General features: G+C 35.8%; 2 protein-coding genes and 1 long non-coding RNA gene across 13 annotated transcripts in view; 2 read left to right on the plus strand and 1 right to left on the minus strand.

Moving 5' to 3' along the window:
• NMRK1 (nicotinamide riboside kinase 1) overlaps positions 1 to 8170 on the plus strand; it is a 122616-nt gene extending 114446 nt beyond the window's left edge. For 7 of the 11 annotated variants that reach the window (XM_034410224.3, XM_034410219.3, XM_087886137.1 and 4 more), the window contains 8 exons: positions 213 to 303; positions 1125 to 1173; positions 3081 to 3249; positions 3327 to 3398; positions 5125 to 5231; positions 5960 to 6038; positions 7286 to 7340; positions 7731 to 8047. In XM_034410224.3, coding sequence (XP_034266115.2) covers positions 213 to 303; positions 1125 to 1173; positions 3081 to 3249; positions 3327 to 3398; positions 5125 to 5231; positions 5960 to 6038; positions 7286 to 7340; positions 7731 to 7871 — 763 coding nt within the window. In that variant the 3' untranslated portion in view covers positions 7872 to 8047. Of the gene's footprint in view, positions 1 to 212; positions 304 to 1124; positions 1174 to 3080; positions 3250 to 3326; positions 3399 to 5124; positions 5232 to 5959; positions 6039 to 7285; positions 7341 to 7730 lie in introns of all 11 variants that reach the window. The other 4 variants (XM_034410225.3, XM_087886140.1, XM_034410220.3 and 1 more) reach the window with 3 other exon arrangements.
• Positions 1 to 9071, minus strand: LOC132711469 (uncharacterized). The gene is made up of 2 exons (XR_015732242.1): positions 8988 to 9071; positions 1 to 1393 (listed from the first exon to the last, which is right to left on the minus strand). It is a non-coding gene; the product is annotated as an uncharacterized LOC132711469 (long non-coding RNA).
• The window catches only part of CARNMT1 (carnosine N-methyltransferase 1), a 19028-nt gene continuing 3054 nt past the window's right edge, over positions 8243 to 24216 (plus strand). The window contains exons 1-7 of the mRNA XM_034410217.3: positions 8243 to 9744; positions 12421 to 12616; positions 14150 to 14313; positions 20211 to 20351; positions 21277 to 21455; positions 23130 to 23243; positions 24079 to 24182. Coding sequence (XP_034266108.2) covers positions 9377 to 9744; positions 12421 to 12616; positions 14150 to 14313; positions 20211 to 20351; positions 21277 to 21455; positions 23130 to 23243; positions 24079 to 24182 — 1266 coding nt within the window. The 5' untranslated portion in view covers positions 8243 to 9376. The remainder of the gene's footprint in view (positions 9745 to 12420; positions 12617 to 14149; positions 14314 to 20210; positions 20352 to 21276; positions 21456 to 23129; positions 23244 to 24078; positions 24183 to 24216) is intronic.

The raw sequence follows: 24216 nt of genomic DNA on the forward strand, positions 1-24216 counted from the left end.
TGAATGATCATTGTGCATTTATTCTGTAGAAGATAATTGACAGAGAAAGCCCTTATGCAGCTATAATAAATAACCTTCTGACTACTTAAGTTAAAAAAAATCATTACATTTGACTGGATACAATGGAATTGCAGAGGAAACAAAACTATTAACGGTGCTATCTACTGTACAGTTTGTTCTTCTCAACACTTTTTTTCCTATTTCCAATTCAGTGTAACGAATGGAGGCAAAACAACTCTGGCAGGAAAGCTGAAGCAACTGCTTCCCAATTGTACTATAATTTCCCAAGATGACTTTTTTAAGGTAACAAGTTTAAAAAAATTTACACACTGAGTTAATATTTTGCTCTGTTGCAGAAGTGGATTTAAGTTTGTTGATTCCAAAGCTTCCCTCTACCCTACAGTAAGTCTTTGCAGTGATTATCATCAGAAGTTAATATGACTCACCTAGTGTGATTAGAGTTCTCAATCTGGAATAGGGCAATGCTTCTTAGTCTCAGCAACTTTATGTGTAATCCTTGCTTACTGAACCTAATTGGACTGATAACTCCATCACTAATCCATGGAGTTGTTAAGCAAGACATCACATGGCTGCAACTTGTGATTTTACTGCTGGCTTCTCCATTGACTCTGCTTGTCATAATCTGGCTATGAAGTACGCAAATAATAACAATCACAGAATGCTGTGATAGTGTTATATTCGCCCATTGGTTGTGAAGTGACCAAATGGCCATCGTGTGACAGCTCCTAAGCTTCTAGAAAATCAGCCAAATTGACCTTATCTCAAAACTACCAAAATAATTATCTCAAAAATTATGGAAAAGACTGTATCCTTCACTTGTTTTGCTGTATTGTTTGCCTAACATTTCAATCTTTGGTTTTTCTTGTTCTGTACATTTACTTGGAAAATACCAGTTTTTAAATAAAAGAATATGGTTCGTGGGAGGTATTATTTTTTTAATTAATGCACAGGAATTGAATTTACTTGGTACAGAATGATAGGAATAATAATGTTAACATTAACTGTAAATTGCCTCCCTGGGTTAAGATTTGCATCCACTTATCCTGTGGATTTGTACCATTACCATACTCTCCATAATGTTAATATGTTTGGGTTTTCTTTAGCCTGAATCTGAAGTGGCCAAAGATGATCGTGGATTTCTGCAGTACGATGGTAAATATTCTCATTTGTTTTGTTTTGTTTTCTTTGATAGTTTGAAAATTCAAAAGAGAGATCTTGATGGCTCCCATCCTGATGCCATTCAAAAAGCTATTAAAAGGCCTTGCTTTTTTCCCAAGGTTTTGGGCAGGATGATGATTGTGCCCCTTTTGGATGGGCTTCTTGGCCCAGTCATAATTTCTCTTCTGTTTTTTGTATTGCTCTTAATTTTCACCTGTAAGCCACATAAGAGTAATCAGGAGTTGGATGGCTTCTAAATTGTATATTAACCCTAACCCTAACCCTAACCTGCAAAATAAATGTATAAATAAATTAAAAACTGCAATACTGGAAAATACAATTTTCAACATATATTTCAATGATCTCAGTCTTTGTACCATAGCACAAAGGCATCCTATTTATAAATGAGAAGAAAGGTCCTTTTTGTTTCTAGCCAGTGAAGGTCTTCTTTGCTCAATCTGGTTCTCCCTTTCCTAGATGTCCTGGATCAGCAGCCAAGTGTTCAAAGGAAATCTGCACTTTATTTTGTTTAACTACTTATAAAGCTTGTTCTGTTATGAAAATAGCCTGTTCTTGGAATGCAAATGGGCTACCTTTGTCTACAAAAAAACCTAGCTGGTTTAAAAACTGTTAATATAAATAAGATACTTGGCAATAAATGTGTACGTGATCAACTTCTTCAGGTTCAGACAGCACTGATTGTTGTGCAATGCAGGCAATAATTAAATTTTTGAATTGCAACATAATAAGAATTCACCATAAATTGAATTGGCTTAGGAAAGCATAATCAGCTTTTGGGGATTGTGGAACGTCATCGCATATGAATGAGATGAATCACATTTTCACCTCCTTCATAGTTCTGAACTAGCGGAAAGAAATAGATATAAGAAAAAAAAGACAAAGGAATTAATCTCTTTCTAGGATAAAGATAATATTTTATGTAAAAGCTTTAGGGTTCTCTTAAAGCTGTCTAGATTTTGAAAGGACTTGGGTGCCTACAAAATTCAGTTTATTGTTGGAATATAAATATTTTCATTAAATAGTTAAATGGTAAACAGTTAATCATGAAAATACAGTAAGCAACTTTACAGATAGCATTAATGAAATTCAGTAACATCCTGCTCCAGCTTGACTGCTTAAACTGTAGGACAGTTTGAGATGAACTGTCTATTATTAGAAAAATAATACTTTGACTCCACACTTTTGCCAAACAGAGAAACTTGTTCAGACTTTCCAGATTCATTTTTTTTTACTATTTTAAAGTTAGGGAACCCATAGTAATATATTTTGATTATATAAATAAATCTGTTTACTTTCTTTATATAGCTTTGAATAATGAAATGTAGTCAAGTGTTCTAAGTATGACATTCTACTGCCTTAAAAGAATATATACTTATTTTAATTCAGTTTGCTTAAAGGAGGACATATTTCACTTTATACACTAAATGATAAAGATTTAAAATTTGGTATAATCCAAACTATATATGAGAAACTGAACTATTGGGTTTTTTTTTCTTGTTATTGTTTGGAAAGTATTAATCTGATATTTTTTTAAATTTATCCTTAATTCATTATAACACATTTGTCTGCTATTTGCATAGAAATTCAGTTTTGAGAACTATAGTGAGATTACTGGATTTGTTGCTCCTAAACCTTGCTATCACTTTGTAAACTTTCCTGCTTCCAGTCCTGATTAATCAACAGTAAACATACTTTGCATTTTCTCTGATAGTGCTGAATCCTCAAAATAATAAAATCTAACATTTACCGTAAAGTAATTCCTAACCTTATCATTCTGTTCAGTATATACTTCAAGCTTTGGCTCTTGAGTGTCTCATGAACAGAATGAGTGCAGACTGGGAATATTGCCTTACATTTTAAGATTTAAGTGTCTCTTTTAGTACTTGATGCCTTGTACATGGAGACAATGGTGGCAAGCATACGTTCTTGGATGACAAAACCAGAAGACTCTGCATTGCCAAGACCACTCAATAATACACATGATGATCAGACAGGAGCAAAAGATATTCGGGTCTTAATTATTGAAGGTTTCCTTCTGTTTAACTACAAGTAAGCAGTTGTTTAACATTTACAAGAACTGCAGTATGGCAAACCAGCATGCCTTACTTGTCGTTTTACTCTTGCAGGCCCCTTAGTGATATATGGGATAAAAAATATTTCTTAACAATTCCCTACGAAGAGTGTAAAAGGCGAAGGAGGTATGGTATACTAAAAGCAATGCTTAGCATAAAACTTTCTTTGTCCATTGTTCTTCTTTCTCTGTAAAGCTGCATCTCTTCTTAATACATACTTCAAAATAAGCTCCACTTTTAGGCTGCCTGTGTATTGGGAAGACTAGATTCAGCCCATGGACCAGATTTCTCTTTGCCTAGGCGGCATTTGGAACCGGTGTTTGAAAAGGGGAATCAACTGCTATCTGTCCTTCTTTCAGAAAGATAAAGGGAGTGATTGTCTCTTCTTTACTTTTTTTCGGAAAGAGAAAGCTTTCCTTCACAGAAAAGCGTTGGTGGCGCAGCAGACTAAAGTGCTGTTAAGTAGCACCAGCTGCCTGCAATTACTGCAAGTTCAAATCTCACCAAGCTCAAGGTTGACTCAGCCTTCCATCCTTTCGAGGTAGGTAAAATGAGGACCCGGATTGTGGGGGCAATAAGCTGACTTTGTATAAAATAGAACACTGCTTAGGGGCCCCCAAAAGCCCTACTAAGCAGGTATGTACAAAAGTATGAAGGCTATTGCTTAAGGCATTGTAAGCCGCCCTGAGTCTCCAGAGAAGGGCGGCATATAAATCGAACCAATAAACAAACAAGCAAGCAAGCAAGCAAGCAAGCAAGCAAGCAAGCAAGCAAGCAAGCAAATAAATAAATAAATAAATCTCATGGATGAGTGTTTGTGCGACCCGGCTTCTGGCATGCCAAGGACTGCAGCCGGTCTACAGACTGGGGATTGAGTACCCATGGCTTGGGGGGAAAGTAAAAGTAATGGAAGTGTGCCTCTCCCAGTCACATTTCAAGGTTGCAAACCAGCCTATACCAAGAGTGATAGTTTCAAAAACATATTGTTCAAAACGGGGGTGGGGGGGTGGGGAGGGGGGAGGGCATTAATGGGAAATACCTAAAAGGGGGAAAATTACACTTGGGAATTTGGCGCACAAATTTCAGGTCTGGCTTTGCTTTAACTACAGTTTCATTTGACTTCTAATAAAACTGTACCTTTTGCAACAAATGGAGCCAAGGATCATTTTTACTTAAGAGGTCCAAGCTGAGGCAAGGAAGACAGGATGTTTTTCTCAATGGAGAAAGATAGGGTGATCATTTCCAGCATTTTTTTCATTGAAGGAAATCTAGACAGAGCTTCAGGAAACAGTCAGTCTTTTGCACAGATCTTCTAATAGAATCCCAAACACCATGGAATCTACTTAGATCAGCATGACTGATCTTTCCTTATGACAGATCTATTATTTGTTATTTGCTAGTGAAGCTTGAGGTACATCATTATGAATATTTTCTCTGAACACAGGGTGGTGGATGCTGCTGACTTTATAGCTATAATAAAGGTTTTATTTGAAGATGGTTAATTTGTGACCCTTCCTATGTTCTTGATGGTAAAATTCAATTCATGATAGTTGGGGCTTTTAGGCACTTGCAGTTCAGCTATATTCAAAAAAGTCGTAAGTGGTCAACTATTCCCCTAAAGCTACAAAGGTTTGAAGAATCAAAACTTGTAAACATGTTAAATTTCTTTAACTAACCCACTATGCTTATGGGACTGTGACAAAAATTATGAAAATGGCTTAAAAGTAAGTAGTATTGAACAAAATGAAATGCGGGATTATAAAATCTAGGAGTGAAATACAAAAAGAAGAAACCATTTAAAGATTATTAAACTAAAAAGAACTACTTTGGGTTTTATTTTTGTTTAATGTAGCAGCAGAATATACAGTCCACCAGACCCACCTGGTTATTTTGATGGACATGTGTGGCCCATGTATCAGAAACACAGGAGAGAAATGGAAGAAAATGAAGCAAGCATTGGTACAGCTAACATTCTTATAGTTCTGTGTCTGTGACATTTGCATAAATATTGCATAGCTACTTACGCACTTCCTGTATTCTTTTCTTTAAAAAAAATCACAATACTTCTTTGCATTTATATGAAAGGTGATAAGAGGGTCTTTAGTTCCCAAATGTTTTCTTAAGCATGATTAGACATTTATAAGCTCACACTGTTAGTGGTCAAACCGTTGTTTGGATTGCATGGGACCTTTAGTTATATCTATCTGTATGAACTGTGCCAGTGGATAGCTTATATTTATATTTATTTATTAAATTTATATACCCTGTTTCCCTGAAAATAAGACATTCCCTGATAATAAGCCCAATTGGGCTTTTGAGCGCATGAGCTAAAATAAGCCTCTCCCCGAAAATAAGCCCTCTCCGAAACTATTTAAACACAGAGCTGGAAATCAGCTAAGACGAGGAGCCGCATCTTGCTCCATGTGCCCCGAAATAATAAGACCTCCCCGAAGATAAGGCCAAGCACTTATTTTGGGGTTCAAAAAAAAAATAAATAAGACAGTCTTATTTTCAGGGAAAATATACCACTTCACAGTGCTTTTACAGCCCTCTCTAACCTGTTTCCAGAATCAGCATATTGCCCCCAACAATCTAGGTCCTTGTATGCCACACTTCTCCTCAATACAGCGATTTTGAATTTTTTCCTCTGCTGAAAGTAATTTGCATTTGTATTCCACCTTTTGCAGTTTATTTAGATGGAACAAAACCACAGGAAGACCTCTGTTCAAGGATATATGATGATATAATGCAGGAATTGGAAGACAAGTAAGTAGTTGGCCTGAGTTAAGATAATTTGCATTAAGATTTATTTATTTATTTATTTATTTATTTATTATTTTTATATGCCGCCCTTCTCCGGAGACTCAGGGTGGCTTACAATACGTTAAGCAATAGCCTTCATACTTTTGTATATTTATACAAAGTCAGCTTATTGCGCCCTCACACCGGGTCCTCATTTTACCCACCTTAGAAAGGATGGAAGGCTGAGTCGTCCTTGAGCCTGGTGAGAATTGAACTCGCAGTAATTGCAGGCAGCTGGATGTTAAATGCTGCCTTAGTAGGAGGCATTAGCCTCCTACGCCACTCAGGCTCAGAAAATGGTAGATAATGCCATATGCATCATTAGATTTGTATGAGTGTGTTTCCCAGTACATCTGAAATCAAAGGAAAGTGCCTGAAAAACATAAACTGGTCCCACAGAAGTACAGTTCAACTCTTGGTTTCCTTGGACAGCTGCTAGGGCTGTGATTGTGAACCTACGGCACGTGTGTCGTAGGTGGCACACAGTACCCTCTCTGTGGGCATGTGCGGCGTCACCAGCTGCTCTTCTGGTTTCCAGTCTGCATGCTGGTCTTTGTGGGCACCAGAGCGCTGGAAAACAGCCTGAAAAACACCCAAAAAACAGGCATGTGTGCACCGGCCAGCTGAACTTCAGGTTTCCAGTGCTTCGGCACGTGTGAAGACCAGCTGGCTGGTGCACATGCACAAGCGGGAAACCTGAAGACCAGCGCACCAGCTCGTCTTCGGGTTCCAAGCATTCCGGTGCGCGCACATGCACATGCGTTCCCGTTTGGGCACTCAGTGCCTAAAATGTTCACAATCACTGTGCTAGGGTTTCAGTGTTTCACTGTCTTGTCTAACATCATTCCTCTCCACTAAATCCTACTGCAGGTATAGGCAGATTGGGGGCAGCAGTTGACACCTATGAAATGTTCACCTTTAAAAAAAATTTCCAATGCCCAGAATATTAGGTCATTCAGGTAATAAATATATTCAGTAATCTGCATGTGTTGCATACAGGTCAGTATTAGTAAACTCGCTGGAAAAAACCCATCAATATTCAGAAACATGTCATTACAGAGGTCTTACAAAATGACTGTGCCAGAAGCACAGTCCTTATCCTTATCTTTCCGTAGCTGAGGTAATGATGATCTATGTCTGGTACTCCTAATACCATTGTATTGTGGTTTTGAAAAAGAAAATGCTTCTTACATTTTACCTCTTAAACACAGGTTTATCGTGATCCTCCGAGAGCACTTAATTTTCCCTTTTACACCTAAAACTGAAGTGAGCATTCAAATTTAATTCATAAGTTTTTTTTGTTACTTATGGGGAAAGTGACTGCATTATTATTTCTGCAAAATTATAATTTCCGAAATCTTATGTGCATATATTTGATTAACAAGTTATACCAAAATAGGGTTTATAAAATTTGCAAGTGCTACATAAAATAAATCCCTTTGCATGAATTTCTACTTTAGGTATGTAAGAATGAAGCCTGGTGTTGGAAGTCTTTGGGAAAGCAAAGGAATGCTACGATAATTACATTTTTCATAGTTCATTCTAAAATAAAAAAAGGATAATTTAAGGATATGTTAACATGGGAAACAGATTGACTAGGAAAAGCTACAGCACATCTTTGAACTAATACAAGCTTTGTTGTTTTTTTTTCTACAGGTGAGCAAGGCATTATTATGCATGCATAAACCTGGTTCCCAGCCTGGAGAGTTTCATTACAATCACTTAACTTCCTTAATGAATCACTTAAGAACATCCCAGCCCGTCTCAGTTGACAGAAAAACAGTAAAAAATAAATGAAGATTGGCTCTTCTGTACTATGGGATATATTGCTTGTGGTTCAGTACAAAATCAGTTGCTACAAGTCCTTTAACTCCATTCCTTTCTTCTTAATAAATATTGTCAAAAACGTAAGAGGTGGTTATATTTTATAATTGTCTCTGTACTGAATAAAGTTGGAGGTCACTTTTTGTATATATTTATGGAATTTTTTGCTCACTTGTTAACTTTTCCCTTTTATCACTTTCCTCCTGTCTATATATATTTGTTTGTATTTTTTTGAAATTTAATAAAGTTCTCTATTATAGATATATATAAAATACTGTGAGAATCAGGCTTGAAAAATGGATTACTGTTTTAGGCAAGTGCTAAAGTGCCTATCTTCTTAATGACAGTAGCTGACCATTAAAAGATTTATATATAAATAGTACTTTAAATCAGTTGAAACAGCAGCATATATAAAAAGGGGGCCTGAAGAGAAATCTATTACATACAGTAATAGCTCTAACATTAATCAATATTGTTTCTGTCATATTATCATTACCATTAGATACACTATTAAGAAATCTAATTTTCTCACTAGGTTACAGAATATATTGCGATCTCAAGGAAGAAATACTTTGGCTAAGATTTTCTGATACGTCCTTGCTATTATTGCTTATATTTTTTGTTTTGTTTTTCTAAGAGAAAAAAAAACGGAAACTTGTCTTTTCAATTCACATTTTGGGAAGAAGAAAAAAGGAACATTTACTAATGCATCTTTGTATCCTTAAGTACTAATTTCGGCCCTTCATTTAAGTTTATTTTTCCTGTGACTTGATCCATGCAGATTTCTATCATGAAATTCAATCAGAATAGAGCTGGAAGGAACCTTGGAGATCTTCTAGTCCAGCCTCCTGCTCAGGCAAGAGACCCTGCCTATACGTTTCAAATGGAGTTCTTTTCCTGATAGGTATACCATGCACATTTGCACTAGCCTGTTTTCTTCCAGGGGGTGGTGGCAATCCTTTGTTATCAAAGCGCCCGATGGGAATTTGAGATACATCGTAGGCTAAGAATCGCATTTTAGAGGAACCTCTGCAGATATTCAAGCCAGATTGGGCTCATGGCGAATAGCTCAATTGCACCCATGCTTACGTGAGAATCCTATCCATTATGTAGGATTTGGAAATGCAGAACCCCATCCTCTCCTTTCTGACTTGGGAACAATGGATACGAAATGCTGAGCCAGGTCGGAAACAGATCACACGGGCCATCAACGGGAAGTGATCCACAGCTCTAGCCAGCCAGAGCTTCAGCCTTCATTCCGCTCGGTTTTCTGAACGAAACAGATTTGCTCCATCCTTCCATCGTCTCAAAACCAGGCGCGGATGCTGAAACGCGCATGCGCGGCGGGTCGCCCGCTTTCCCCCCTCCCCGCTCCTATCACGCGCTTGCGCATTGGGTAGCCGTGCCCGGGCGCGAGCGGCGGAGTCGTATTCTGCAAAAGGCGGTTGGCTGACCCTCCGCCTTAACAGCTGTTCTCTATGAATCAGGAAGCGCGTCAGCGTGCGCGGAAAAGGGCGCGTAGAGCCCGAGCGGCCGTTCGCTTTCGGCGTCGGGGAAAAGGGGCCGAGATGTCGGTGCCCACCGCGTGCGCTCTGTCTCGGCGAGGGCGGCAGGAGCTACCGCCGCCGCCGCGAGGCAAGGCGATGCGCGGAGACAGCCGGGAGAGCGAGGAAGACGAAGAACAGGCGGAGCCGCCCAGACGGGATGGAGAAGAGGCGGCAGGGAACACCCAGTGCGAGCGGGACTCTCTGCCGCAGCTGGCGACCACGAAGTTGGACGGGAAAGAGGAGGAGAAGCAGGAACGGGAGCACTTCCGGAGAATTATCAATGCCTTCCGTTACTATGGGTAACCGATTACTCCCCGCTTAGTCTTCCGGAGAATTATCAATGCCTTCCGTTATTATGGGTAACCGATTCACCCCCGCTTACTCTGATACCCTTCATCCCCATTATCTGCTGTGTGGAGTATAGGAACCCTGATTCGGATCCACCCGTTCATAGCGATATCTACCCACGGGGGCTGGGGCGGTGGTGGTGGGGCTTGAGTGAACAAGGGCTGGAAATAACAGGTAGTCCTCGACTTAACGACAGTTCCTTTAGTGACCCTTTGAAGTTGCAACCGCACTAAAGAAAGGGACTATTTTTCACTCTTATGACCGTTTGCAGCATCCCCACGGTCACGAGATTTGCATTCGGAGCTTGACAACTGGTTCATATTTATGACGCTTGCAGCATCCCCGGGGCTCATCTTTTGCGACCTCCTGACCAGCAAAGTCAGTCCGGGGAAGCCGGATTCACTTAACGACCGTGTTACTAATTTAACAACTGCAGTGATTCGCTTAACAAATGTGGCAAGAAAAGTGGTAAAATGGTGTCAAAACATGCTCAACAAATTTCTCGCTTAGCCACATAAATTATGGGCTCAGTTGTGGTCGTAAGTCAAGGACTGCCTGTACCCAGTTCAAGCCCGGCCTCAATCATGGAAACTCATTGAGGGACTTGGGACCAGTTCACTTTCTTTCAGCCCAGTTTGCCTCACAATCAACCTTAAGCTCTAGGGAAAAAGCTGGGATACCCATTTAATAAATATTTATGGTACTCAGAAATTCACCCTGCTGAATACACTGGGACTTACTCTGAAGTAAGATGCCAATCTGACACCATCCAGATGTTTTGAAGCCTAATTTAGGGTTCCTATTGATCTTAACCATTGGATGGAGATTATGAGAGAGCAGTTGGGAATTCTGTTTTAGAGCACATCTTTTCTATTATTTAAGGCATGAAATGTCTGCTGTTTAAGGGAATTATGGCACATTTAGATAACTTGTTAAACTGCAGAGACATCGCACCTAAGTAGATGCATGTATTTTGAAGGAAGTTGTAACATGTGGTTTTGAAAACTGGGTCCTCAAAAAGTCTGAATGAAGAAAAAAGATCTCTTTGAGTTCTTCCACTGGAAAAATTATTGAGAATGTCTTGGATGACATAAAGAACAAATTATTTGTTCTTTAGTGTAATCAACGTACACTACATAAACAAACAAATTGTTTATGTAATGTTTATTGGAGGTGGTGACCCTTTGAGACCTGTATGCAATGGAATTTCATTTTAATGTATGCGATTAGTGACAAAGTTATTCTAACTTCTAAGTAAGTTCTTTTTAATATTAAAGAAAATAAAATGAAGCCACTTGTGGAAGCACTCATAAAAAACTGGTTTAAATATTTTGGACATATAATATGAAGGCAAGAGTCACTAGAGAAGGTCACTGAAAATATAAAAGTGAATTTAAAGAAGGCCAACAGAAGATAAAATGGATAGATAACACTGATCACGTGTGCATAGCCTTTCAAGAATTTAAAAAGCTGTTACTAGCAGATAAACTTGGGGAAATGAGGTCTGTTAGATCACGAAGAGTCATAAATGATTGAACAAAAGCAAACACACAAACTAAGGATTCCTGGCAGTAAGACCTATTGAATTTAGCAAAATTCTGAGTAGTTGTGGACAGGATTGTTTAAATGCTTATCATTTCATTTCTGTTTCCAAAATCATAGAAAGAGTAGATGAAGATACCAGTGTCAATTACATAGTATATTAAGTTTTCTAAATTACCACTTCCAAATGTATTGCCATGTCCATATTCATTGATTTAGTGTTTCAGTTTGTGGTTAGTGTTAGGAATCCATCAAAATGAATTTCAACAGGACCCTCTTTTTAAATCTTTTTAGCCTGTACCAATTGTATCTGTGAACGTAATGGAACTGCCAAATCTGCAGCTCATCTTAGTATAGATTATTAGTAATTTTTAATTGTGTTTTTAATAAAAATTATGTTTATTAATTGCATTTCTACAATGGCAATGTCTATAATTTAATTATAAAATGCATTGTCTCTCCATATGTTAGAACCATTTGAAACAGCCACAGAATAAACCTAAAACAATTTAAATGAAGTCACAATTCAGCAAAAGTTTAAAATATATTTATCTTCTGCTTTCTGTTGTCTGAAACAGAAGTTTTTTGAAACAATATCTGTGTGCTGTTTTAAAAGCTTATAAATCTAAATGATGACAGGCCGTATGCACTTATTATTTCTTTTAAAACAACATGATCCAAGTAACTGAAACATATTTATTTTATTTATTTATTTATTTTATATCCAATTTATATACCGCCCTTCTCCCTGAGGACTCAGGGCGGTGTACAGCTGAACAAAAACATAAATTACAAAAATTAAAATAGTATTAAAAGAATATATATAAATTTGGCCCCGTAATTTAAGAACATGTTATTTGTTAGTAATATAAAATAGATTTTGGAACATTGTTCTGTCTAGCAATGAGATTCATGGGATCCTAAATTGCTAATTTTGACAGGAGTCTAACCTTATGTTCTCATGTCCTGGCATATTGACTTTGGGTGAAATTATATCTGATAAATATATGTGTGTGATTAAAAAATGTTTTTCAGAACTTTATTTTACTCATTATTTTTGATACTTGTTTTTTTTTTAATTTTAGAATTAATATGCATGAAAGAGTGACTCGTGCAGAGAGACAATTTAGAACACTTCCAGCCATGCAACAGAAATTGTTACCTCAGTTTCTCCCTCATCTTGACAAGATTCGAAAATGTGTTGACCACAATCAAGGGATCTTGCAGTCTATTGTGAATGACTGTACCCGAATGTTTGAAAATAGAGAATATGATGGTGATGTATGTTGAACATTTTATTTTTAAAAGAGCAATTGTGTTGTATTCAACTTATTTTAATTTTAATTTTTTTAGTGATTCATAGATGGGCTTTTTTACACATGGAATAGTTTACAAATTATTTGGGTTAAATTAAGAAAATTCTAGGAAAATTGATAAATCTTTTTTTGGATTTTACAAATGAAATACCTTTCTAGTCCATTCCAGTAAACCATGATTCTCTTTCATTAGTGATAAGGAGGAATGTTTTCACAAATAGAAGATATATACTTCTACAAAAGCTATTCCCACTCATTCAAATTTGGTCTTGTCTTTTGAAATAAAGGTAATTAGATCTTTTCCAATTATACCCTGATTTTTTGCTTGAAGCTGATTCTTACTTTCCACAGGTGCCCACTATTTATTATCTTCAGTTTATCCTTATGTCCTGGGAATTACTGAAGGTTTTGATATTCAGTTATAGTGGAAAACAGTATTTTAGTTTTTATTTTTCCCTTTTACATTTAAACTACTTTCAAGACATAAACAATGTTCCTTTCTTTAGCCTTAAACTTTTCAAGTGTGGTTAACAGGGTCCAAATGCTGTTCATATCAATATGAATAGTTCCATTCCCCTTTTCAGATAAGATCATGTTTCAGGAGTACAAGGAAGATTTTTTTAACACCCATTTTCAGCTCTAGTCAGAACTAAGCATGGATGTGTGTGCTGATTATTGTCCAGTTTTACTTATATGTGCTCTATCCTAATTCTACTTAATTTTAGAATTAAGAAAGACCTTACAGGTATTAGTGAAATTTTTTCCAAATTCTATCACTGGCACACCTACTATTAATTGGCCTTGATCTAACTGGAGATATTTTGATTAGTAAAAACTTCTTTATATTTTTCTTTTCCATCATTTTGGATCCTATTTAAAGAGTAAATAAGATCTCTGTGCCAGGCTTTCTTCCTCTTCATCACTCTGAATTATCTCCTAGATCACTTAATGGACTTTAGATGATTCATGATCTTTCAGCAGCACAAATACTGCCTGATTCATTTTAGGATTACTAGCCCTGGTTTTAAACTAACAGCTGTTTTCAGCAGCTACTAGTCATATCTAAGTACATGTTCACCATTTAATTGCCAGTTGTGACCTCCATTTCTAACCTTCTCAGTTCCTTACTTCCCTCTTTGCTAGTCCATATTTATCAGTTCTCTTTCTAAATATAAACTAAATGTAATATGTATTCTCAGCACTTTATCAACAAAGCAAGTATTGACTTATATTGGGATATCTGTAGGGACACATGAAGTAGCAATGAGAAGCTATTACTGAGAAAAGACTCACCAAACAACTTTTATTCTGAATAATGAATGTCAGCTTTTTGATGTGTTATATATATTGTGTGACAGTATCATGTAACATATGTGAAGAGTTGATTTAGGATATCAGTCTTAATTTAGGTTCCAGTTATTAGCCCTACATTGTTATATTAACCAAGATGTTATGATAATGTATCAGATTAATATGTAGCTAACTTTTTTTAAATTAGGGAAATGGAAAGATTACACCAGCTTCAACTTTTGACATGGATAAATTAAAATCCACTCTGAAACAATTTGTAAGAGATTGGAGTGAAACTGGGAAACCTGAGAGAGATTCTTGCTATCAGCCTATCATTAATGAAATTGTAAAGAACTTTCCAAAAGACAGATGGTAAATACCTTTTAAAATATTTATTTAAAGAGAAGATATGCACAATAATGCATTTCTGGTAAAGGTTACTGGAACTGGTCTTTGAAAATTTGTTTAGATCATAAGGAAAAAAACCGTTGTGAATGTTTGCCGTCTTTTTAAATGGCTTCACTTAAAATGTAATTGCTATTACTAAACAGATCAGCAAAGAGAGTAAAGTTTATAGTTACAAGAATAACATACCACTTAACTTCGATAAGATAGCTTTTTTATTAGCTATAACAGCTATTTCATAATTTGGAAAGATACGTTGAGAAGACCACAAGATGACTTGGCTATATCTTTTAATTTTTTTTAAGAGCCAGAGATGAAAGGAACTAAAAGCTCTCGGTACCACAGTTCTTTTGTGAGACCTAATGATCATATTTTATCTCAAGGAGAGAGCAAATCAACCATTGGAAGGGAATAGCAGTAGTATTAGTAGTCTCTTTATAGGTGAGATGTAGTTATTTGAGATTCTTTATTAAATGGACATAGCATGGCAGTCTTGACCCACAGTCCAATGTTTCCCTTTTCTGTTTTGAGAGAATTGATTTGATAACTGGTGGGCTAAGGTGGAAAAACGAAGTCTGTTTTAATCTCACTTTAACACAGCTTGTAATTGCTACTGCATTACTGAAGAAAAAAAAAGCTAAAAAGCTCATTCATAATATAACATGAATACCCTTCCCTTGTTAGATTCAAGGCATTCAAGAATGTCTTCAAATATAGAAAAATTTACGGTAAGTTTTTATATATTTAAATAAAAGGGTTTGACTTTTTCAAGAACCCCCACTTTCCCACCCAGCTTTGTGGAAAAAGGGATATGTGTGTGTGAATTTTTTAACTGTGTAGGGATATTAGTAAATGTTAAGGATTAGCATTTTTTCCCCTTCTTTTGAAATATAAAGGTTTCCCCCCCCTTCTGTAGAGTAAGGTTTTTTTTAAAAAAATATTTTTTTAACTAGGTAGTGGGGTTGATCATCTGTGATCCATTTTGAAATATTTTGTCCTATAGACAAAATATAGCAGAGTCTCAGCAATAGTGTGGCCAGCCCAAATCATTAACCACACTAGTATGTCTTCTGCACAATAAAAGTCAAAGACAACAATGTTAAATCTCAAGAACCAACAAAATAGAGACATTCTATGTGGATATGTCTTTATTTAAAGAAGCAGAATATGTTCTTTGACTGTAATGTAGCTTATTCATCTGGAAAGTTAAGGAATACGTTGTCATTTCTTAGCACAGATATTGAAGCAATACATAAATAAATCATCCCAGAATATTCTGAATGTTTACTTCTTTTTCTAAACAATATCAAAACACCACAGTCAGATGAACATTTTAAAATGCTATAATTAGTGATAAATACTGTGGTGAGAGTTGGGCAATAACCTATACCACTTATTTTTTAATTAAACATAACCTGTATAGCAGGCCTGTCAAACTGGCAGCCCGCTGGCTGGATATGTCATGCACAGGCCACGCCTACCCCAGCTCTGCAAAGGCAAAAAACGCTGCGATACGTCACAATCCGGCTCGTGACGCGAGTTTGACACCCGTACTGTATAGCAAATAAAATGATAGAATATTGTGACTTTATAAAAGTTCACATTTCACATTTATTATTTTAATTGGAAGTAATAAAAGAATCAAAAAGTATATTTTTAATGGGAAGAATGAACTCCTTAGTTTTGCATATTTTTTTAGATCTGGATTTTATTTTTGAGAAAGCTAATTTCACTTGTCCCACATTTATTTTGAATCAGTTTAAAAAAAAACTAGAAAATCTGACAGTTGTTCAGGGGAGAATGAGCCTCCCCCACCCCAATTTATAATCCCCTCAGATTTCTTTATTCTCCACATTTTGAAAACCGCTTTCTTAAAGAATTTGGCTTGTCTAAATAAGTGTAATCATTTGTTCAGTTGGAAAAAGACTTCGATTTTTCAAGTGCAAATTTATTCAGTTTATATTTTACTTTTCTGCTCAGTCAGGAACTTGGGAAAGCTGAATATTGGATTACATTCAATATTTCAAGAGCAGGTTTCTGCTTATACAGAATTACCTGCCCCAAATCTGTTACAGAAGGTCTTAGTCCTGGAACATGCTTGAACCTCTACACAGAAAATATAGACCGAGATTAATAGTCCTATCTACTGGCTGAAATAGAATCTTTCAGTGGAATGACACTGAGTCAGTACAATATTGATGGATGCACATAGTCATAATAAACTTTGGTGAAATTCAAACTGGTTTGGGGTTTTGCAAAAGAAGTATATATTATTCTTGTGTTAAATCGAGCAAAAGTGGAACCAACAACCAAGGCCAAATAAAGAGCCAGCAAGTACACTGGTTCTTTGTAATTATTCTTTGGACAAGAAGAGGACTTGAGATTGCCCCCAAGTGCTCTATACAGATAACTCCCTGCAAGAACCTGTGAGACAGGTTTCTGGTGGGTTTAGAGCTTTGGGAGATGATGGAATAACCATCTTGCTGAAATTTTGCTTTGTGCCTTTAAAAAGGATACTGGGTTCACATACTTTTCAAATCACTTTTGGCTAGTGCTTGTTAACTGCTTTTCAACTATTAAGAATCTTTGCACTGACAGGTTTTACAGCATTGGGTGAGTTTCCTTCAATCCTTATAGCAAAATAAGTTTTAAATGCAAGTTTAAGGACTTACAAAAAATACCTTATTTTTTTTTTTAGAATAGACAGCAAAAGAGTGATTATAACTTTGATTTTTGAAAGTTACAGATGAAGGGTCCAGATGGATTTGAATGTGGGAAAATGCTTTGGTTTGAATTCTTAAAAAAAAAGGATGAGATTTGGAAGGTTGAGAGAGAACCAGAAGGAACTAAAGATTATAATTAGAGGAGAATAATACTTAAATCTGATTTACTAATACAGAATGAAGCAAAATATTTTGGACATTGGACATATTGAAGACTTTTGGGACAATGGAGGCAAATTAATTTTTAGAATTTTTAGATTTTGTTTAATTTTTAAAATTAAAATTAATTGTTATTTGTTACGAAAGGGGAAGTTATATAAGTTACAATTATTTAAAAATGGATTTAAAAATGACAGGCTACAAGAATGATATGAAAAAGCTGCTCTAATGGATATATAAAATGCTATTATAATTATTATATTTTAAATTATAATTAAAAAGTTATACAAATAATAAAGCAAAAGAGTGGCCTGGTTTCTTATATTGGATTTACAAAAGAGGCTTGTTAAAGCTTTTAAGAATTTTGTTGGAAGGATCAAAGAAATGAAAAGTAATAAAGCTCTAGTCTAGTACATTATTTGAAGGAATTAAAAATCAAGATTGTTAACAAAAAAGGAAGGATTCTAAAATTGATTTCTTTGATCAAAGTTAAAATAGATATGTTGTTATTTCTGGTAACCCTTCATAGACATTTGCTGATTAGGACTGAAATGAGGAGGCAATTAAAGTTTTGTTTATTGATAAGATATGTGACATGGAAAAAAGAGATCATTTGTTTTATTTTAACAGAAGGGTGGTAAATTCCTAAAATTGCTTAGACTTGTTGGGATGAAGGGAGATGACTGACTGACTGACTGATATATATCCCCTTTACTATATTCTTTTAGTTTCTATACCTTTATGAACTTTTTATTTTTCCTTTTATTTCTTCTATTTTATTTTTTAGTTTGTATTGGTTTTTATCTTTCCAATTGTAATTTTTAATAAAATTACTATTTAAAAAGATATTAATGTTTGGTATAGTGGTTAAGATGCTGGCCAAGAAACCAGGAGACTGAGTTCTAGTCCCATTTTAGGCACTAAAGCCGGCTAGGTAACTTTGGGCCAATCAATCTCAGCCACCTCACAGGATTGTTGTTGTTGGGAAAATAAGAGGAGGAAAAAGTATAATGTGTTTTCCACCTTAAAGTAATAAAGGCAATATTAAAAAATTAATATATAAAAGAGTTCTTTAAAATACTGATGAGCTTATATAGCTTAGTGCTGTGTGTCTAAAAAAAGTCAGCATCACCTGATTGTTTATATTATACATTTCACTTGATTAAAGATTGGATCACTATTCATAGTCATTTGATTTTACTACGTCTTTCCTAGTATGCTTGGCTTATCCAGATGTGTATGTTTCCTGAAGATGGGCAAAGAGCAACATAAACAAATTTGTTCCTGTTTTTGTACTGAAACTTGTTAGGAACAATAATGATATAAGTTCTTATTATCATTTTTACATGGTCATTTCAGGACTGTTAGAAACTGTCTAAAGTTTACTTAAGCTTACGTAGCATATTTTTCATATTCAGGGGAAGGAAGTTATTTTGTTAGGGAATAGTAAGATGACTGTTTTAATTCTTAAAATAATTATAATTATTGAAATAAGACCTTCAGCTCTTAGACAACATAACTATTGTTGAGAATTTTGGAAATTAACTCCACACATCTGGAGAGGCGAGATGCTGGGAAAGGCTGATTCAAAACATACCTCAAAAGGCATGATAATGCTCAAGGCTCTCAGGGTTTAATATGTACCATTGCAGAAATGCAGAATATGTACCATTGCAGGGCTGGCTACGGTATTCTATTGCAAAGATCTATTGCAAAGATTTGTATTTAAAGATTTTCCTAAAACATTACAGATGGAGGATCGTAAAACATCTCATTCTGTTAATAGCAATAGCTGTTAGTTAATAGTAATAGCAATAGCATTTAGACTTACATATCGCTTCCTAGTGCTTTACAGCCCCTCTCTAAGTGGTTTACAGAGTCAGCATATTGCCCCCAAGAATCTGGGGTCGCCATTTTACCGACTTCAGAAGGATGGAAGGCTGAGTCAACCTTGAGCCAGTCAGAATTGAATTCCTGGCACTGAGCAGTGAGTTAGCGTGCAATACTGTATTCTAACTACTTCCCCACCACGGCTCTTAATAGAATGTAATGCAAAATGAAACATGCATGCATAATTTGAATAGCAGTACTATATTGGGATCCACCGAAATCACCAGGTAGTAAGATGGTGTTTCATAGAATGGCATGGATGTCAGAGTAATAGAATAGAACATTTTGGTAAAGGATATAGCTGTGACTGGTCTCTGGTATGTGACAGATTTTCAAAAATTATTCACCAAGCTAATTATTCAGTGCTGTATTTGTAAACTTGAAAGTAAAGTAAATCACTGTCTTAAGTACAAAGTATAGCATAGCTGTCAGGAATTCTGGGAGCTGGAAGTCCACAGGTCTTGAAGTTGCAACCAGTCTAGATAGCAATAGCAATAGCGCTCAGAATTATATACCACTTCACAGTGCTTTACAGCCCTCTGTAAGTGGCTTACAGAGTCAGCATATTGCCACCAACATTTTACCGACCTCTGAAGGATGGAGGGCTGAGTAGATAGTAATCTTACCATTGTTCATTTATTTATTTACAAATTTACCTGGGAGGAAATCCCTTTAAATAAAGTGGAATTTAAATGTTACAAGACAAGGATAAGGTTTACATTGTAAGTTTCTGCAAAGTGCAAACCAAAATCACAATATTCTTCAGTGCAACCTGAAGAATGAAACCAGTGATTTTAAAAAAGATACTTTCTTTTCTGAAATTATATTGCTGTAGTAGCTTTCCAGCATTTAAAAGAATCAGGCCACTTGCAGGACTGAGACCAGAAAAAAAATACATTGTAAAACATAAATTTAGCAAATTTAAATAACAATAACAAATAATTTTCTCTGTGTAGAATCAGTAGACCTGTTGAAGTTGACTTTTTGCTAGAATAAACCAAGCTTGAGAAATAGAAGACGCGATCCAAAATGAATTGGCACTATTTCTCTCAAATATATTTAATTAAAGATTAACCCTTTTTCTTGTTTCAGGGATCTCTCAAGAGTAAATGTCCTGGTCCCTGGTGCTGGGCTAGGTAGATTGGCCTGGGAAATAGCTATGCTTGGTTACACTTGCCAAGGAAATGAATGGAGCCTCTTTATGCTCTTTTCTTCTAATTTTGTACTGAACAGGTACATATACCGTCTTGTACATGTGGTTCTACTCTTGTGTTTTTGAACAGGCCAGCACTGACACTGTTATTTCATGAAATTCAGGTTCTTTAACTGAGTGTTTAATGTTTGGGTGTTTGATATTTCACATACTACTTTAAATTATTTAAATGCTAAACTAATATGCCGTATGGATGTTATATGGGAGGAATTTATTGTATTTCATATGTGCTCATTTTAATCAACTACACTTACCATTTTCAGATGCCATATTCAGGGTGACAAACTGTTCAAATTGGTTAAATAATTTTTCAGTTGTATATAATAGGAAATGATATAGTAATGGTGGGCATGGTGCTTCTCAGCACATCAAGATTCTGCTACCAAAATTCATCTTCAAAATGGCTAAAAGGTTTTTTCCAACCTTAAACCCCCAACAATCATCAATAAATTGCCTTGTCTTTGCCTGATTCCAGATTTATTTTTATAAATAAAAGTGGAAACCTCTAGAAAGGCAAACTGCTCTTACTTGTAAGTTCCTGAATATCCTGGAGAGGAAAAAAAAATAGGCCTGCCCTTTCTAGATCACCTACAAGAGGTTAGACATTTGAGTTGTCTGTAATCTGTTTTAACTTTAAAGATTTAATGATATTAATTTTAAGCAATGAATAAAGTTGTTTAAAAGTTGTTCAAAGTTGCTTAAACAACTACATTCCGTTTCTTTAAGAGTCTTCATAAACTTTTAAAAAGCAAATGTTTTTTGTAGTTGCTTCTTTGTAGTAGGTTACAAATAATAAGTGAAAAGTTGCAGCAATTATTTTTAAGAAAGAAAAATAATGTTGATGTTAATTATCAAGTTGTATTTGAAAGACCACAAACTAAAATATTAAACTTTGTATTGTTTGGTAATAATAAATAACATCTTTTCGATAATTATATGTTACAGATGCTGTGAAACTAATTCATGTAAATTATATCCCTGGATTCATCAGTTTAGCAATAACAAGAGATCTGCTGATCAAATACAGCCAATTTATTTCCCGGATGTTGACCCTCACAGTCTTCCTCCTGGTGCCAACTTTTCTATGACAGCAGGCGATTTTCGAGAAATCTACTCTGAGAGTAGTAAGTGGGGAGGGGCAGGAACTAGACTTGGAAAATGAAATTTGTCAAATTCTCAAAAACAAAGCAATATTAGATAATTAAAGTTATTTTTTGTAAACAATTTAAAAAGCCTTAAGTTAAAAAAAAATGAATGCATCTCCGTTTTTCTATTAAAGTGTCTTATAATTTTACTGAAAGATATTTAGTTCTCTGATCTCATCTGTTTGGGTTGTTTTATCAGTTAGCAAATAAGACTTGATGATGTTTTAGCATTACAATAAAGAGCAGGAAAGTCTTTGTGCAAAATAATAAGATTTGATCAGCTTCTTTTTCCTTTTCTCCCAGATAGAAAATAAATACAGATAGTTCTCAACTTATGACCATTTATTCAGTGACCATTCAAAGTTATGATGCTGCTTAACAAATGATGGTTACAAGCAGGCTTCAGCATCCTGGCCACCCCAGCACTCCTGTGATCATATGATTGTGATCTGCTCTCACTTAATTAATAGCAGTGCCCCACGACATTCTTGCCTGTTATGACCTTCTCTGCTACTTCCCCAAAAAGTCAATGGGGAAGCTGGCAGGGAAGGTTACAAGTTGCTGCAGTAAGTCTCCCCCATCCTTGCACCTTTCCCTAGCCTCCTTGCACATCCCCATGCACCTTTCCTGTGCCTCCCCATGCCTCCCCACCACTCATACATCTTTGCTCACCTTCCTCAAATCTTGCCATGCCCTTCCTTGTGGAAACTCCCAGAGCCTTGCATGCTTTCCTTGTGCACCCTTGCATATTCCCTCATACACTACTGTGCATCTTGTGTTCTCCCATTCCTGGCAGCAACCATTTACCTGCTTGCCAGCTGCTTGCAAACCACCCAGAATTTGCAATTTCCTGCTGACTTCTCCATTGACTTGGTTGTAGTAAACTGACAGGAAGGTGCCTTGCGTAACGACTGTGGGATTCAGTTCACGGTGGCAACCAGGACTGCAGGGATAGCTTTACTAAGCAGTGCGGCTTGAACTTTTAAGACCAACATTGCTTAATGACATAAATTTCAGTCCCAATTGCCATCATAAGTCAAGGACTACCTGTAAACCAGAATCACTTTAACAGTACCATCTACAGAACAAGTAATGATTTAAAATAGATTCAAGTTTACAAAAAACAGAAACGCAGAACACAGTGGTTGAAATGGTCTTGTTTAACATTTGACTAGAATTCATTTTATCTTTACATGGCTGTGTGTTTTGACAGAGGGACAAACCAATCAACTGAACTGGTAGTTCCTCTAAAAAGATTTCATACAACAGGACTTTTGGAAGTAGAAGACATTGCTACCTCTTTCATTAAATGACTACAAGCGTCTTGGGGGAGCATCTTCTGCTTTTAGTTTTCTTTTCTCTATTACTAGTAATGTCTAATTAAATACTACAGATTCTTGCTAGTTCCTTTAGGCTAATGACAGTTAAAATCAAATGGTTTAATTCTACAAATTAATGTATTAGATTTTTCTGCATAAGTAGACTCTTTGGAATTAACTATTTACTACGCATAGTTGCAGCAAAGGAAATGGGTGAAAATTAAGACACTGAACTGAGCACAAATAACTATTACTCTTAAGTCTTCTTTATGATGGTAACCTGCAAGTTTCATTACACAGCTAGACTATTCTCTGTTCCTGTTTCTATATACAGATATATGGGATTGCATAGCAACCTGTTTCTTCATAGACACGGCACACAATGTCATTGATTACATTGATACAATATGGAAAATACTTAAACCGGGAGGAATATGGATCAATTTAGGTAATTTACTAGGTCTTTTGAGTGTAATAGAAAAGGCTGCAGTATTTGTACATTGTACTTTAAGTATAATACAAGGGAATTCCAGCTTGATCTAAAGCCTTTGAATTAAGAGCATTGTCAGTTTATAGGTTAAAGCTTTTGATAGTCTTTTATTTCAATTCATTTTGGGGAAAGAAACCAATCAATCAACCAGAATAGAACTGGAAGGGTCCTTGGAGGTCTTCTAGTCCAACTTCCTGCTCAAGGAGGAGACCGTGTACCATTTCAGACATTACAATTCAAAGTAGATTGCCAGAAGGATCTTATAAAACATTTTAGAACAACAGAATCTACTTTTAAATCGGAAGAAAATGCAAATGTGCTTCAGGCACTACTTACCTGTGTATTTACCCAGGCCTTCAGATCATCTACGGAGTCCCTTCTCCAACTCCTTTCAGGAGGTAAGGACAGAGGGAGAACCTTTGTGGTGGGACCCCATTCATGGAATTCCTTCCCCAAAGAGGCTTGATTGATGACCATACTGGCAGCATTTCAGTGCCAAGTGAAGACCTTTCTATTTTGCCAGGATTTTTATATTGTTTATATTTGCATTGTCTTGCAAATATAAGACAATGCACTGTACAGTTATCTTAATTTATAATTATAATTAATGGTGTGTTTATTTTGCATTTTATTTTATATTTTTTATTCAGACTGTATTTGTAAAGTGCTTTATTGTAAACTGCCTGATGGGTTTCAGCTACTAGGCAGTTTTTTTTTTAAAAAAAGAATTAATAAATTATTCTTGATCTCAGAAGGATTTAGTAAAGTTACTGCTTTTTCTAATATATCCTAGGTCCTCTTCTTTATCATTTTGAAAATTTAGCAAATGAATTATCTATTGAATTGAGCTATGAGGATATAAAAAATGTAATATTACAATATGGATTTCATATTGAGGTAAGAAATGTTGACTTTCACATACCAATAATAA

The sequence above is a fragment of the Pantherophis guttatus genome, chromosome 2 (assembly GCF_059756535.1).
Source record: "Pantherophis guttatus breed Tessera chromosome 2, ASM5975653v1, whole genome shotgun sequence".
NCBI lineage: Eukaryota > Metazoa > Chordata > Lepidosauria > Squamata > Colubridae > Pantherophis > Pantherophis guttatus.